The sequence below is a fragment of the Rhinoderma darwinii genome, chromosome 5 (genome assembly GCF_050947455.1).
Source record: "Rhinoderma darwinii isolate aRhiDar2 chromosome 5, aRhiDar2.hap1, whole genome shotgun sequence".
NCBI classification, from domain to species: domain Eukaryota; kingdom Metazoa; phylum Chordata; class Amphibia; order Anura; family Rhinodermatidae; genus Rhinoderma; species Rhinoderma darwinii.
In genome coordinates, this window is record NC_134691.1 from 61,435,765 (window position 1) to 61,451,193 (window position 15,429).

The window sequence follows — 15,429 nt, forward strand, 5'->3', positions numbered from 1 at the left end:
AGGAATTTCACCTGGGTGTCATGGAGGGCGAGACCTGGTGCTGAGGAGGATTCCAGAGCTGTGGCCAGTTCATTGATGTAGATGTTGAAGAGCGTTGGACTGAGGCTGCAGCCTTGTCTGACTTCTCAGCTCTGCTGGAAATCAGCCGTTCTTCTCCCGTTCACCTTCACGCTGCATCTGTTCTTTGTGTAGGAGCTTCTGATGACGTCATAGGTTTTACCTCCTATTCCGCTCTCCAGCAGTTTCAGGAATAGGCCCGGGTGCCACACTGAGTCGAAGGCCTTCTTAAAGTCCACAAAACAGGCGTAGATCTTCCCATGCTTTGTATTGTGGACGTGGCTCTTGATGAGGCTGCGCAGGGTGTAGATGTGGTCAGTGGTGCGGTGGTTTGGCATGAACCCAGCTTGGCTTTGGTGGAGGACATTGTGCTGGGTGAGGAAGCTGAGGATTCTCTTATTCAGGATGCTGCTGAACAGTTTCCCCAGGTTGCTGCTGACACATATCCCTCGGTAGTTGGCTGGGTCGTACCTGTCCCCACTCTTGTGGATTGGTGTTATAAGGCCTTGGCTCCAGATTTGCGGGAAGTAGCCGGCACTCAGCACCATATTAAATAGTTTTACTATTGCGGCCTGTATTTCTGGCGGGCTGTGTTTTATCATTTCTGGTGAGATTCTGTCTAGGCCGCTGGATTTTTTACACCTTATGTCTGAGGTTCTCTCTGTTACTTCTTGCAGTGTTATTGGTGTATCCAGGGGGTTTTGAGAATCTTTAAGTGTTTCCTCCATCGCCTTCAATTTTGATATTATTTGTTTTTGTTCTTGGCTTTGTTCTTCTTTCGGGATATCTTTGTAGAGGTCCTTGAAATATTGGAGCCAGATGTTGCCATTTTGAATATGAAGGTTGTTTTTCTTGCAATTTTTGCCCATGTGTTTCCATAATTCCCAGAACGAGTTGTCATGGAGGGCATCTTGGAGTTGGGTAAGTTTGGTGGAGATGTGCCTTTGTTTTTTCTTTCGGAGGATGGTCTTGTATTGCCTCTGTATGTTGCTGTAGGCCTCCTTCAGACCGGTGTTGTTTGGGTCTCGGTGCTTCTTATTTGAGGCATTTCTTAGGGTCTTCCGTACTTCTTTGCACTCACGGTCGAACCAACTGTTAGGATGTATTTCTTGTGGCCTCTTGTAGTCACATCTTTTCAGGTCAGACTTCTCTGCCATGGTATAAAATATATTATTGAGGTCATTTACGGCCTGATTGACCCCTCCTGGGCTTGTCTCATACACCTTGTTGTAGAAGTTGTGAAGCATCTCCTGCACTTGTTCATTGTCTCTTTATATTTTATAGTTGATGTTTTGGACCATTTATAAGATGAGGGCAGGTTGAAGAGGCCGGTTTGATGTGGTTTTTCTGCAGATGGTTTGTTTGTGGATTTGATGTATAGAAGTAATTGGTTGTGATCTGACAGGTGCGTTTGTGGAGTGACTATGAGTGCGCCAATGTTTGCGGGGTCCATGTCCGTGATGGCATAGTCTACTACACTGCTGCCTACATGGGAGTTTAGTGTATACCTTCCTAAAGAGTCTCCCTTGGTGCGGCCATTCAGTATGTGGAGTCCTAAGCTTCGACATAGATTCAGTAGTTTTTTCCCGCTTTTGTTGACGGTGCTGTCATAGCTGTTTCTCTCTTTCTGTAGGGAGTTATGACAGTCGGCCTCTGCTCCAAAGATGAAGATGTTTCCATCATTGGTCAGGTAGTCTTTATCTCTCCCCGTTCTTGCATTGAGGTCTCCGTAGATGAGAACGCTGCCCAGGGTCTGGAAATGGGCGGCTTCCCTTTGTATAATCTCAAAGCTGTCTGGGTTGGAGTACGGGGACTCTGGCGGTGCGATGTACGTTGCGCAGAGATACATGTCAGACTGAGAGGTGAGGATGGAGCTGCCTATTCTTATCCAGATGTGGCTGTCTCCTCGCTTCACGGCTTTGATCTGCTCATGGAGCTCCTCCTTGTACCAGACTAATATTCCTCCTGAACACCGGCCCTGCTTGATGTGTTTATTTTTCAGGGCAGGGACAGAGATTTCCCTGTATCCAGTGGGCACCAGGGACTCATTCTCTGTCCTAGTCCATGTTTCCAGGAGGATTTGTATATCGATATTTTTCAGTCTTTGGTTGAAGTCTGGATCGTTAATTTTGCATCCAAAGGCTGAGGCGTTGAGGCCTTGAATATTCCAGCTGCTGATTATAAAGGACGTCATTGTGTGTCCATATACCTTGTAATGAGCGGCGCTGTGTAGGACGGGCTGGAGATGTGACTGTTGGATGTGTTGTAGATGTTCTCGTGTTGTACAGTCACATTAGTTTTTTACATAGAGTGCTGAGCAGGGTCTTTATCTCCTCCATGTCTCTGCTCTGCGTGTCTCTGTGTGAGGCAGGGGGTTTCCTCCATGTCTCTGCTCTGCGTGTCTCTGTGTGAGGCAGGGGGTTTCCTCCATGTCTCTGCTCTGCGTGTCTCTGTGTGAGGCAGGGGGTTTCCTCCATGTCTCTGCTCTGCGTGTCTCTGTGTGAGGCAGGGGGTTTCCTCCATGTCTCTGCTCTGCGTGTCTCTGTGTGAGGCAGGGGGTTTCCTCCATGTCTCTGCTCTGCGTGTCTCTGTGTGAGGCAGGGGGTTTCCTCCATGTCTCTGCTCTGCGTGTCTCTGTGTGAGGCAGGGGGTTTTCTCCATGGCTTTTGCCTCTGTTGGTCTGACCTTGGGTAAAGTGTTTTTTCTCCTGGGTGTAGTGAGGTGTGTGGAGTTTGAGGTCTTTTCATTGTTAGTGATGTCTCCATGTTTTGGCTTTGGCTGGTGTGGGGTCCAGGTCTGGGGGGTCTGTTCAGCACAATGTCTTTCAGTTCTTTGGCCAGAAGGCTGACCCCTCGTTTGTTGAGGTGTTTGTCATCATACAGGTGGTGCTGCTCTATGGAGGGGTGTTGTGCCAGGCTGATGTTTGACATTGAGCTGATGTTCGCTGCTATCTCATATCTATCTATCTATCTCTCTCATATCTATCTATCTATCTATCTCTCTCATATCTATCTATCTATCTATCTATCTCTCTCATATCTATCTATCTATCTATCCAGCTCTCCTGCCTCCATTTATCCATCCATTCCCCATCCATACAGCCATCACTTATATGTATCATACATTGTACTTATACATATACTGGTTCTGTATTATTGAGGATATGGAAGTGATTCCTATGAATCTATTAGTGTTTTATTCAGTAAAGTTACAGCAAATTTACAATATATTTTAATAATAATATTGATGTGCTTTGTACAAGGTTTTGTAGTGTTTAGGGGAGGATGTAGAGACATTTAGACTTCCTTTACACACGCTTTATGTGTCGCATTTTCTTGGTAAAATATTTTTGTAAAATAGTGCCTGCATTTTTTAATGTAATTTTTTGCAAATAGTGCGTTTTACTACCTGTGTTTTTTTTATGTGGCTTTTTCACATTGCAAAACATGTGATTCAAAGATCATGTGATGCAAAGATTCCTCCACAAAAAACGCCATTAAAAAAACCTTCAACATACATTGATACATGCGTTTTTCTGCAGAGGAAAAAAAAAACCTATGGAGTTTGATGGGAGAAAAATGGCACTAATTGCTGGGGGAAAAAAACACCAAACCAAGCCTTGAAGCAATTTTAAAAGAACGCCCCTGAGCCAAAAACACTGGGCAAACGAAAAAAAATCCACCTAAAAAATGACATGTTTGTAGTGTGTTCTATACTTCAGCATTGACTTTTACCTAACATCTGGCCGCAGAGTAATTTTTCCCGCTAAAAAAGCACAAATAAAACGCCTGGAAAAATGTTACAAAAAATGTGTAATTTTCTCTAAGGGCATGCCCAGACGTGGCGTATTTCTTCCGCCACTGTCCGCATCAAGGCCGCACAGAATCTGCGTTGCAGATTCTGTTGCGGCTCTGGCCAAAATGGACATTAAATTGATGCGGACTAGCCGCTGCGTATTGAGGTGAAAGTACTTCCCTTCTCTCTATCAGTGCAGGATAGAGAGAAGGGACAGCACTTTCCCTAGTGAAAGTAAAAGAATTTCATGCGTACCGGCCGTTGTCCTGGTGACGCGTCCCTCTTTCGGCATCCAGCACGACCTCCCTGGATGACACGGCAGTCCATGTGACCGCTGCAGCCTGTGATTGGCTGCAGCCGTCACTTAGACTGAAACGTCATCCTGGGAAGCCGGACTGGAGGAAGAAGCAGGGAGTTCTCGGTAAGTATGAACTTCGCTTAACTCTTTCAGCACCCTGGACAGTGACTATTTACTGACGTCGCCTAGCAACGCTCCCGTAATTACAGGTGCACACACGTAGTCATCCGTAATTACGGGAGCCCCATTGACTTCCTCAGTCTGGCTGTAGATCTAGAAATACATAGGTCCAGCCAGAATGAAGAAATGTCATGTTAGTAAAACCAATACGCTCCGCAGCACACATAACATGTACATGACATCTGCGGACTTCATTGCGTAACTTAGAATCTCCATTGAAGTCAATGGAGAAATTCCGCAATGAGTCCGCAAACAGTCCGCCACACGTACGCAACAACCATTGTATGCTGCGGACACCAAATTCTGCAACGTGCAAACAAACCCTACTAAAAAGCTGTGGAAGGCAATGGAGAAATGGGTCCGTTGCGGATTTCCGCTGCAGAGTGTCCGCAGCGGAATTCCAGAGCAATTCCGCCACGTCTCCGCATGCCCTAAAAACACTGTGTGTGAGGCACCCGTAAAGAAACTTATCCTATATTAAATTGAAGAATATGGTCCCTTTAACCTGTTAGTGACCGGCCCATAGTGTTTCTACATCGGTCACTAACGGACCTTATTCCGATGCCATATACTTTTTACGTCGCTGCATCGGAATAAGTAAACAGAACAGGGAACTGTCAAATCTCCCTGCTCTCATCTGCCACAGGCAGCTGAGGGCTTGGGGCGTCCCTGCTCGACCGGGTGAGATCGATATTAGTATCGATGTCACCCGTTTAACCCCACAGATGCGGTGCTGAATAGCGTGCTCCGCATCTGAGTGGTTTTGGAGAGAGGGAGGGAATTCCCTCTCATCCCACTGACACCCAGCGATAAGATCGCCGAGTGTCTGTGTCTCCGATGGCAGCTGGGGGCCTAATAAAGGCCGAAGGCATGACCTAGCAGATGCCTGTCCGTTTTAAACGGACAGGCAGTAATACACTGCAATACAGAAGTATTGCAGTGTATTATAAATGCGATCGTAGGATCACATAGTGAAGTCCCCTAGTGGGACTAGTAAAAAAGTGAAAAAAAAAAAAGTGAAAAAAAAAAATGAAAAACCCACTTTTTCCCCCTTACAAACTGCTTTACTATTAACAAACAAAATAAAGTAAAAAAAGTTACACATATTTGGTATCGCCGCGTCCTTAACGACCCCGACTATAAACTTATTACATCATTTTAACCCGCACGGTGAACGTCGTAAAAAATAAAATAAAAAACCATGCAAAAATTGCTGTTTTCTTTGAATCCAGCCTTAAAGAGGCTCTGTCACAAGATTTTGCAACCTCTATCTGCTATTGCAGCAGATCGGCGCTGCAATGTAGATTACAGTAGCGTTTTTATTTTTAAAAAACGAGCATTTTTGGCCAAGTTATGGCCATTTTTGTATTTATGCAAATGAGGCTTGCAAAAGTCCAAGTGAGCGTGTTTAAAAGTAAAAGTCCAAGTGGGCGTGTATTATGTGCGTACATCGGGGCGTTTTTACTTCTTTTACTAGCTGGGCGTTCTGACGAGAAGTATCATCCACTTCTCTTCAGAACGCCCAGCTTCTGGCAGATCACACTGTGACGTCACTCACAGGTCCTGCATCGTGTCAGACGAGCGTCTGCCACATCGGCACCAGAGGCTACAGTTGATTCTGCAGCAGCATCAGCGTTTGCAGGTAAGTAGCTACATAGACTTACCTGCAAACGCCGATGCTGCTGCAGAATCAACTGTAGCCTCTGGTGCCGATGTGTCCTCGCTCGTCTGACACGATGCAGGACCTGTGAGTGACGTCACAGATCTGCACTGTCAGAAGCTGGGCGTTCTTAAGAGAAGTGGATGATACTTCTCGTCAGAACGCCCAGCTAGTAAAAGTAGTAAAAACGCCCCGATGTACGCACATAATACACGCCCAGTTGGACTTTTACTTTTAAACACGCCCACTTGAACTTTTGCAAGCCTCATTTGCATAAGTACAAAAATGGTCATAACTTGGCCAAAAGTGCTCGTTTTTAAAAAATAAAAACGTTACTGTAATCTACATTGCAGCGCCGATCTGCTGCAATAGCAGATAGGGGTTGCAAAATCTGGTGACAGAGCCTCTTTAAATAAAATGTGCTAAAAAGTGATCAAAAAGTCGCATCTACTCCAAAATGGTACCGATAAAAACGACAAGTCTTCCCGCAAAAGAAAAGCCCTCCTACAATTGCATCGGTGAAAAAATAAAAAACGTTACGGCTCTTCAAATATGGAGACACAAAAACAAATAATTTTGAAAAAAAAGTGTTTTCACTGTGTAAAAGTAGTAAAACATACAAAAACTATACAAATTTTTGTATCGTTGCAATCGCAACAACCCACTGAATAAAGTTATTGTGTTATTTATACCACACGGTAAACGGTGCAAATTTAGGATGCAAAAACGTGTGGCGAAATTGCTGTTTTTTTTCTATTCCCCCCAAAAAAAGTTAATAAAAGTTAATCAATAAACTCTCTGTTCCCCAAAATGGTGCTATTAAAAATTACAACTTGTCCCGCAAAAAACAAGACCTTATAACAGCTATGTCGACGCAAAAATAAAAAGTGTATAGCTCTTTAAATGAGACAATGGAAAAACGTAAAAAATGGCTTGGTCATTAATGTCTAAAATAGGCTGGTCATTAAGGGGTTAAATAACAGCTGTTTCTGCTGCAACTGACAACACGAATTGGTCTGGTTGTCAGTTCGGTCTGGGATTGTGAGATCACCCACGTTATATACGCAGCTGCAGATCTGACACTCACTTGGGGGTTAAGGTATGTGGACACACAAAATAAAAAAAGTCTCAAAATACAGAGCTGTTTTCAACGGCCATTTTTGGAGCTGTTTTTCTATAGAGTCTATGAAAAACGGCTCCAAAAAAGGCTGAAGAAGTGACATGCACTTCTTGTTTGCGGCCGTTTTTTTACCCGTCCGTTTTGAGAAAAAAGCACCGTCGAAAAAGAGCACCGTTTTCCCATTGAAATCAATGAGCAGATGTTTGGAGGCGCTCTGCTTCCGATTTTTCGGCCAGTTTTCGGGCCGTTTATGGCCCGAAAAATGGCAGAAAACACTCAGTGTGAACATACCCTTACAGTTGTTGGTGAATTTGTGGTATGCTTTGCCGTAGGTTCTTGTTATGTCCTTATTATTGTCCATATTTTGTATATTTCTTCTTCTCATCCTGTATGTCTCTTATGTGCAATGTCAGGATGTCTGTGGGTCGCTGTCCTTAGGTTCCTTATTGTGGTGTCTTTTTTCTCATATTCCCAGGTTGGTTTTGGTGTTGGTGAACGAGTTTACAGATTTTAAGTCAGGTGAATATATCTTTATTCTAAATGAACAATTTGTCTGTAAGGCAATCTGTTCAGTCTGTCAGTAATGATGATAGGCTACTAAGGGGTTCCTCATTTACATAACTGTAGAGCAAATTTATCAAAACCGATGCAAATAAAAAGTAGAACAATTGCCCAAAAAAACAACTCCCTGGTCCACATTTATTAAGACTGGCATATATTTTGTCAATCTAAAAAAATTAGATTGTTGAAGTGATTTGTGTCAAATGTATTGATAACCACTTGTCCCTTAATAAACATGATGCATTTTGAACTTTCTTACAGTAAAATAAAATCTACAATCAGGCATAGAATAACGCAAAAATTTGTGCTGTTTTAACCTATTTTTTTTTTTACCGTGGCCTAAACTATTTTTTCTTGGAAACCACGCCTATTTTTCTTGTCACTTTTCAAATTTTGCGAGTGATAAGAAAAGTCGCAAACTTTACAGGTCCATTGCCGGTGACTGGGGAGTGTTAGCTGTTGGAGACAGTTAACATTCCCGTTCCCGGTGCACACTGTCACTGACAGCATGCACCGGGAACGGCGCAGTAACTGTACGTCCTGGTGCGCTAAGACACTGGCCACCCGGACGTACAGTTGCGTTGTGGTGCACCTAGGTGTTAAACTGAAGATCTGGTGGTCACCTGGTGGTTTATTTTCCTGATAAGATGTCCTGCTTGGTAAAAAAAAAGAAAATGTTTGACTCCTTAATTTTTTTAGAACTGCTATTTCGGAAATTTAGCACAGAAAATAGTATCCATAACATCAGGTTCCCTCTAAACATAATATTAGGAAAATACTGGGATTTCACGTTAATTTGAAAAATTTCCAAATTTTTAACTTTTGCTCATTTTATATTTATTTCACAAGGGGAAGCAAGTGGTGGATCCCCAAAAGTATGAGGAGAGAGCAGTACATGTGAGTATTTTATCTACTTGTTATGATGTGTTAAATATTTCCTGGAATATTATGGAATGTGCCATTTATAATTATTTGTTTCCACTTCTTTCCAGCAGCAAATGCAGCAAGAAGGGGGGAAGACGTAGATCTAGGTGACTAATGCTAAGTTTCTCTGGGAGTGCGCACTCACACTCATATATATGGGGATACATAGGTGAACAACACTGGAACTTGCCATTTATAATTATTTGTTTTTCGTTTTCTGCCTTTTTTTTTTTTTAATGGGACCAGACTTCAATAGAAAAAGTTTAGCTTGTAAAACATGTCACTTCTTTTTTACGAATTGTATTTTTATGTAGTGTTTTTCAATTCAGCCTCGTATAAACGACACAAAATATAGTTCCATTGAAACAAATAGGACGTTTTTTTGCAGGTTAATTTCAAGTTTTTTTCAGTGTGTATTACGAGCGTTTTACCTGCTCAAATACGCCTGGAAATATGCATTGTGAACATGCCCTAACCTTTCCACTTTTTCTTTGATTTACTTTTAATAAATCTTCCTCCATATGTTCTGATTTCTCACTGTCTTCTGCGCTCCCTAACAGGATGGAGAAATATAGCGAGGAGGAAGAGGAGAAAATTCTGAAGATGTGTGTATATCATGTGAAGTATTGTGTTCAAGACATTATGTTAGCACTAAATGACACATTCAAACGTGGCGGATTTTGCTTCATATTCGGGCAAATTTGCCAATTTTAGGGTTTATTCAAATGTGGCGAATTTCACAGTGGACTTGCCACAGGTTTCAGCATTTGCAGTGAAAATCTGCACTGAAAGCTATTTTCCACACCGTTGTTTTTCGCAACGTCTGCACTAAGTTAACTAAAAATCTATTGAAACCAAAGAAAAAAAGTCTGCATGTCCGCAGCGGAATTCAACAGCAATTCCGCCACGTCTGAACATGCCCTAACAGCAGCAAGTAATTTCATGGATTTATCTGAGAGAAATACGTTATAAAAATGATAAATTCTTTGATTTTCGCCACGGCTGTATTTTCTGTTACACGATTGAATTTGGAAAAGTTTCTGAACTGCCCTGTTTAGACACAATAATGTAAGTATGTAAAACAAGCAGGATCAAATGTATATTGAAGGAGCCTATAGCATCACAAAAATGTAGTAAATGTGCCATGGAATTGTCTATTTTTTCATTTTTATGGAACAAAACACCCTATTTTTACTGACTGTCCAGAAAACTATGGACGTTAGCGACACTGATCCTAGATTAAACAATCCTTCAACCTCATCTTCTTTTCAACACTGCTTCACCCTCCCCATGTAGGTGCAATCCATCCATACATTAGGGCCTGTAGCCAACAGTGAAGTCGACATGGTTCTCCAAGAACCCAAAACCCTCTTTCCTACACCAATTCTTGAGCCACGTGTTTACCTTCCTATTCTCCTGCTGTCTCTCTGGTGTGGTGTATGGGACAGGGAGTACTGTATTTCAGAAAATTTTACATTTAAGGTCATTGCCCTGAGTTTACTACCTAAGGTTTAACCTGAGGGTTTTTCTTCCATTGATTCACTGTGGCAGATTTATCAATGTGTTTATGTCCGTTTTCTGACAAAAATACCTTAAAGAAAATGGAATTTACACTGAATGGCATATTTTTGAGACCTCTGGGACACGGTGTCCAAACATACAGTATGATTGTGTCCAAAAAAAGTGAGTGGGATTTTAGAGTTGCACCGAGCACAACACATTTAAGGTTTTCTAACACTTTTCTTCTTCAAAAATTGGCAGAAAACAATGACAAGTCTGAAAACAATGCTAAGTTTCTCACCTATGCCAGATTCATCAACAGTGCATGGCTCACCCTACACTTATGATAAAATGTTTAATGTGATATGTCCAACAGTGAAGAAGATGAGGCTGAGGAGAAAGAAGGAGAGATGGAGACTGATGAATATATAGACAGCACAGAGGAGAACATCAAACGGTTAGTGAAAGTCCATATACAATGAACAAAATATATACTAACACTATACAGTAGATTACACATTATAGATTTATACAAATTGCTGATAAATGGCGAATTTATAAAAAATATGGCTGCACATACAGAACATGGCTAGAAACATAACTACCATTGATGGACACCAGTCATTTAGCATATTGTATAGGAATGAAATGACGGGTATATGGGAAACCTGCACTAGGGGCCACAGTGCGATTAAATTGTTACATAGAGATATAGAAGTAATGTGAGCCGCAAGTTTAGATAAAGGGCAATCTGTCCAATCTATGGGAAAATAAAAATAAGGCTGCAGTGCAGAATTTTCCCTCCGCAGCATGCATATTATGTTGCGGAGAAGCAGCGGAATTTCACTGCAGATTTCAGCGATGACACCATCGTTTTTCTGGCTTGAAAAATAAAATGTTAATTTTTTTACAAATGCGCCATTTTTTGTGCAGATTTTTCAGACACAGCATATAAGTGAAGTAAAGCACCTCAATATATATTGGGGTATTTCTTCTGACTTCAGAAATACCCCAAAGTGGTCTAAATATGTTGCCTGGACACATAGCAGTCCCTGGAAGCAAAGAAACACCACAAGGATTTTGAGGCTTTATATTTACTTGGATTATTTTTAGCCACAAGCATAGGCTAAAAAATTGTGCAGATCATACACATTTATTATAGTATCAGATATTCATCTAGGGTTATAATGAGGGTTTTTAGTTTTGTTATACATTTTTTTAGAGTGTCCAATTTTAAAAATGGGTAAAAGACCAGAATGATAAAGGGAGGGGTGGGGATTTCAAAAGTATAATTTTTTTTTTAATCCAGGGAAGTGTGGAAGATGTAAATGCCTTCATACAGAGTCCGGGTTTTGATGGACAGGTGTCGCACTGATATATGGTATCCTTACGGATACCCCTTTTTGCACAGACATGGCAACATGGCAACGTTTTGAATCCACGTGTGGGGATAGGGGTGCAGCTGGTATCATGCATAGATGTCACCATGCATAGATTTTTTTATCCCAGTATTTCAGACACAGGACCCCATCCTGCAGCAATGCCCTGCTTTCTCCAATTTGCAGGAATTGGCCGATGAGGATATTGGGAATGTGCCGCTGTTTTTTTCGGACCGTCCCACATGCCACAGTTTTTTCTTCCCTGTTGTGGACAGGATGGGGGGGACAATTTGGGGGCTGTATTGTCCTGTCCTTCCCCTCATAGATCCGAAAAGCATGTGTGTATCCGGTCTCAGACTCACACAGCTTGTAGAACTTGATCCCGTACCTGGTGCGCTTATTGGGCAAATATTGGCGAAACTTCAGCCTACCCTTGAAGTGCACCAGGGATTCATCAACTGAAATCTCTTTGTCGGAGGTGTAGATTTCAGGAAATTCTTGGGAAAAAATGTTTATGAGGGGCTTGATTTTAAAAAGTCTGTTGAAATTGGGGTCATCCTGTGGGGGCATTGGGAGTTGTCACTAAAGTGCAGAAATTTTTGGATGGCCTCAAAGCAGGGTCTGGTCATTGTATTTCAGTACAACGGACAATGATATAAAATGTCCGTGGACCAGTAGGATCTCACTTTGGTCTTTTTAGTGAGACTCATGTTGAGGACTAACCCCCAATATTTTTGCATTTCTGCACAATTAGTTGGTTGCCAACGATTGGGCTTGGCATAAAAGGAGTTTGCAGGCTCCTCACTGTCACTAGAGGAGGAGGAGGAGAAAGAGACAAAGAACTCTGGTTCCTCACCACTCGCTGAGTCCGTATCGAATGCGATGATGGCATATGCCTCTTCAGCGGTGTAACGCTTCGCAGCCATTTTATTAATTTGTGTGTAAATATATGTAGTTTATACACACGTAGCTGTAACAAACCGTTGTATAACAAAGATTTTTTGTTTTTTCACATAAAACAATAAACACTAACGCTAACACTGGCACACTAAGTTTTTTTAGGTTTTTACATTTTTTCACGCAAAACACCAAACACGAACAAACAATTTATTTTTATTTTTTATAATACTTAGTACCACTTACTAACTGACACTAAGGGCGGATTTACATGAACGCGATAAACGTCCGTGCAACGCGTGTGACTTTCACCCGCCTCGCACGGACCTATATTAGTCTTTGGGGCCGTGCAGACAGTCCGTGATTTTTACACAGTGTGGGTCCGCTGCGTAAAACTCACGACAGGTCCTATACTTCGGCGTTTTTCGAGCATCACGCACCCATTGAAGTCAATGGGTGCGTGAAAATCACGCGCACCACACGGAAGCACTTCCATGGGACATGCGTGATTTGCGCAACAGCAGTCAAAAGTATGTCTGCAAACAGAAAAGCACCACGTGCTTTTCTGTTTACAAACATCCAAACAGAGTGTCATAATGATGGCGGCTGCGCGAAAATCACGCAGCCGCGCATCCTATGTGATGCCACACGGAGCTGTAAAGTGCCTTTTGCGCACGCAAAACGCAGCGTTTTTTGCGTGCACAAAACGCACACGCTCATGTAAATCCGCCTTTACTCTGACTAACTGACAAGTGACGAGACTGACAGCGACGGATTGACACTAACTAACAAGTGACGCGACCGACAGTAACCGATTGACACTAACTGACAAGTGACGTGACTAATAGTGACGGTTTGACACTAACTGACAAGTGGCGCAACTGATGCTACGGATTGACGCTAACTGACAGCTGACGCTATGGATTGACGCTGACTAACTGACAACTGACGTGACGAATTGACGTAGACGACCTAGAGAACTACCTAACAAGTAAATTATTTTAATTGATTTATGGATGGAAAAAAAAAAAAATCTCTCTTATACACTGGGAGGTGTGTGGGGTCACACACTGGGAACAAGGGAGAGGGAAATTAGGGGTTAATGCTGATTTTAACTCTGTGTGGGTCATATAACACGACACAGACTCTGATCTCTCCAACTTCTCTTCACCGACAAAGAGATCAGAGCCCGTGTCCGGTATTTTTCACCCGCCCTGGATGAAAAACGCACTGTGATTGGTGAGTCTGAACAGACCCACCTATCACAGAAATCGCCAGCAATGGACCACTGCTATTGGTCCATTGCCGGTCACATGGCGCATGGGGCAGGGGGGGGGGGACAATAGTAACTTTTTCCGGACTAATTTCAAGTCCCGGAACAGTTTTTAACACTTTATTTGCAGAAACAATGTAATTTGGTGGATCCGTACAAATCCACCGTTTACATTGATCACCGGCATTGGACCGCTTTAAGTGTTAGCTGTCGGGGGGTTTATACATCTCTGAACAGATCCACCAATCACGTCACTCGCGTGCAATGGACCACTACATGGGGCATGGGGCAGGTGGGGGTCCATAGTAACTGTTTCTAATTACAAGTCCCAGAATGGTTTTTAACACTTTAATTGCAAAAATGAGGTAATCGGTGGATCTGTACAGACTACATCGATCGCCGGCATTGGACCACTTTTACAGGTCCATTGCCGGTGACTGGGGTGTGTTAGTTGTTGGGGACAGCAGACCTCCCTGTTCCCGGTGCACACTGTCACTGACTGTGTGCACCGGGAACCGCACATTAACTGTACGTCCTAGTGCGCTAAGACACTGGGCACTCAGACGTAGAGTTGCATCGTGGTGCGCCTAGGGGTTAAACTGAAGATCTGGTGGTCACCTGGTGGTTTATTTTCCTGATAAGATGTCCTGCTTGGTAAAAAAAAGGAGAAAATGTTTGACTCCTTAATTTTTTTAGAACTGCTATTTCGGAAATTTAGGACAGAAAATAGTATCCATAACATCAGGTTCCCTCTAAACATAATATTAGAAAAATACTGGGTTTTCACGTTAATTTGAAAAATGTCCAATTTTTTTACTTTTGCTCATTTTTTATTTATTTCACAAGGAGAAGCAAGTGGTGGATCCCCAAATGTATGAGGAGAGAGGAGTACATGTGAGTAGTTTATCTACTTATTATGATGTGTTAAATATTTTCTGGAATATTATGGAATGTGGCATTTATAATTATTTGCTTCCACTTCTTTCCAGCAGCAAATGCAGCAAGAAGGGGGGAATACGTCGATCTAGGTGACTAATGCTAAGTTTCTCTGAGAGTGCGCACTCACACTCATATATATGGGGATACATAGGTGAGCAACACTGGAACTTGCCATTTATAATTATTTGGTTTTCGTTTTCTGCCTTTGTTTTTTTTTTTTTTACATCAATGGGACCAGACTTCAATGGAAAAAATTTAGCTTGTAAAACATGTCACTTCTTTTTTACAAACTGTATTTTTATGTAGTATTTTTTAATTCAGCCTCGTATAAACTACACAAAATATTTGTCCATTGAAACAAATAGGAAGTTTTTTGCAGGTTAATTTCAAGTTGTTTTCAGTGTGTATTACAAGCGTTTTACCTGCTCAAATACGCCAGGAATTATGCATTGTGAACATGGCCTAACTTTTCCACTTTTTCTTTGATTTACTTTTTTTTTTGTTTTGAATTTTTTTTATTGTAATAAAATGATCATACAATATAAACAAAAAGAAGAACAATGTGTACATGTGTAGTCAAGCAGATACAATAAAGATTGTACAAAGCAAAAAGTAATACACAGGTATAATAAAAGCGCATAAAGTATCAATATCAAAAGAAGAGTCTCTGCAAGGGAAAAAGTCCTAAAAAATATAAAGGAAGGAAAAGGCTCAATCAATCAAATTTACGATAGCGCTTCCAAGGCAACCACATTTTCAAGAAGGCATCCCTAGTATAGCTCTCCCAATGAGAAATCTCTTTGAAGCGATAAATTTGATCCTCCTTCGCAATCCAATGTTCTACTG

At 41.9% G+C, this 15,429-nt stretch overlaps 1 protein-coding gene across 11 annotated transcripts in view; it reads left to right on the forward strand.

Moving 5' to 3' along the window:
- LOC142652481 (uncharacterized) overlaps window positions 1-15,429 on the forward strand; it is a 63,333-nt gene that overhangs the window by 1,887 nt on the left and 46,017 nt on the right. For 3 of the 11 annotated variants that reach the window (XM_075828117.1, XM_075828116.1, XM_075828120.1), the window contains exons 2-7: window positions 8,521-8,568; window positions 8,664-8,702; window positions 9,156-9,200; window positions 10,472-10,552; window positions 14,491-14,538; window positions 14,634-14,672. In XM_075828117.1, the coding sequence (XP_075684232.1) occupies window positions 8,549-8,568; window positions 8,664-8,702; window positions 9,156-9,200; window positions 10,472-10,552; window positions 14,491-14,538; window positions 14,634-14,672 (272 nt within the window). In that variant the 5' untranslated portion in view covers window positions 8,521-8,548. Of the gene's footprint in view, window positions 1-8,163; window positions 8,331-8,520; window positions 8,569-8,663; window positions 8,703-9,155; window positions 9,201-10,471; window positions 10,553-14,490; window positions 14,539-14,633; window positions 14,673-15,429 lie in introns of those variants that run through there. The other 8 variants (XM_075828123.1, XM_075828122.1, XM_075828118.1 and 5 more) reach the window with 7 other exon arrangements.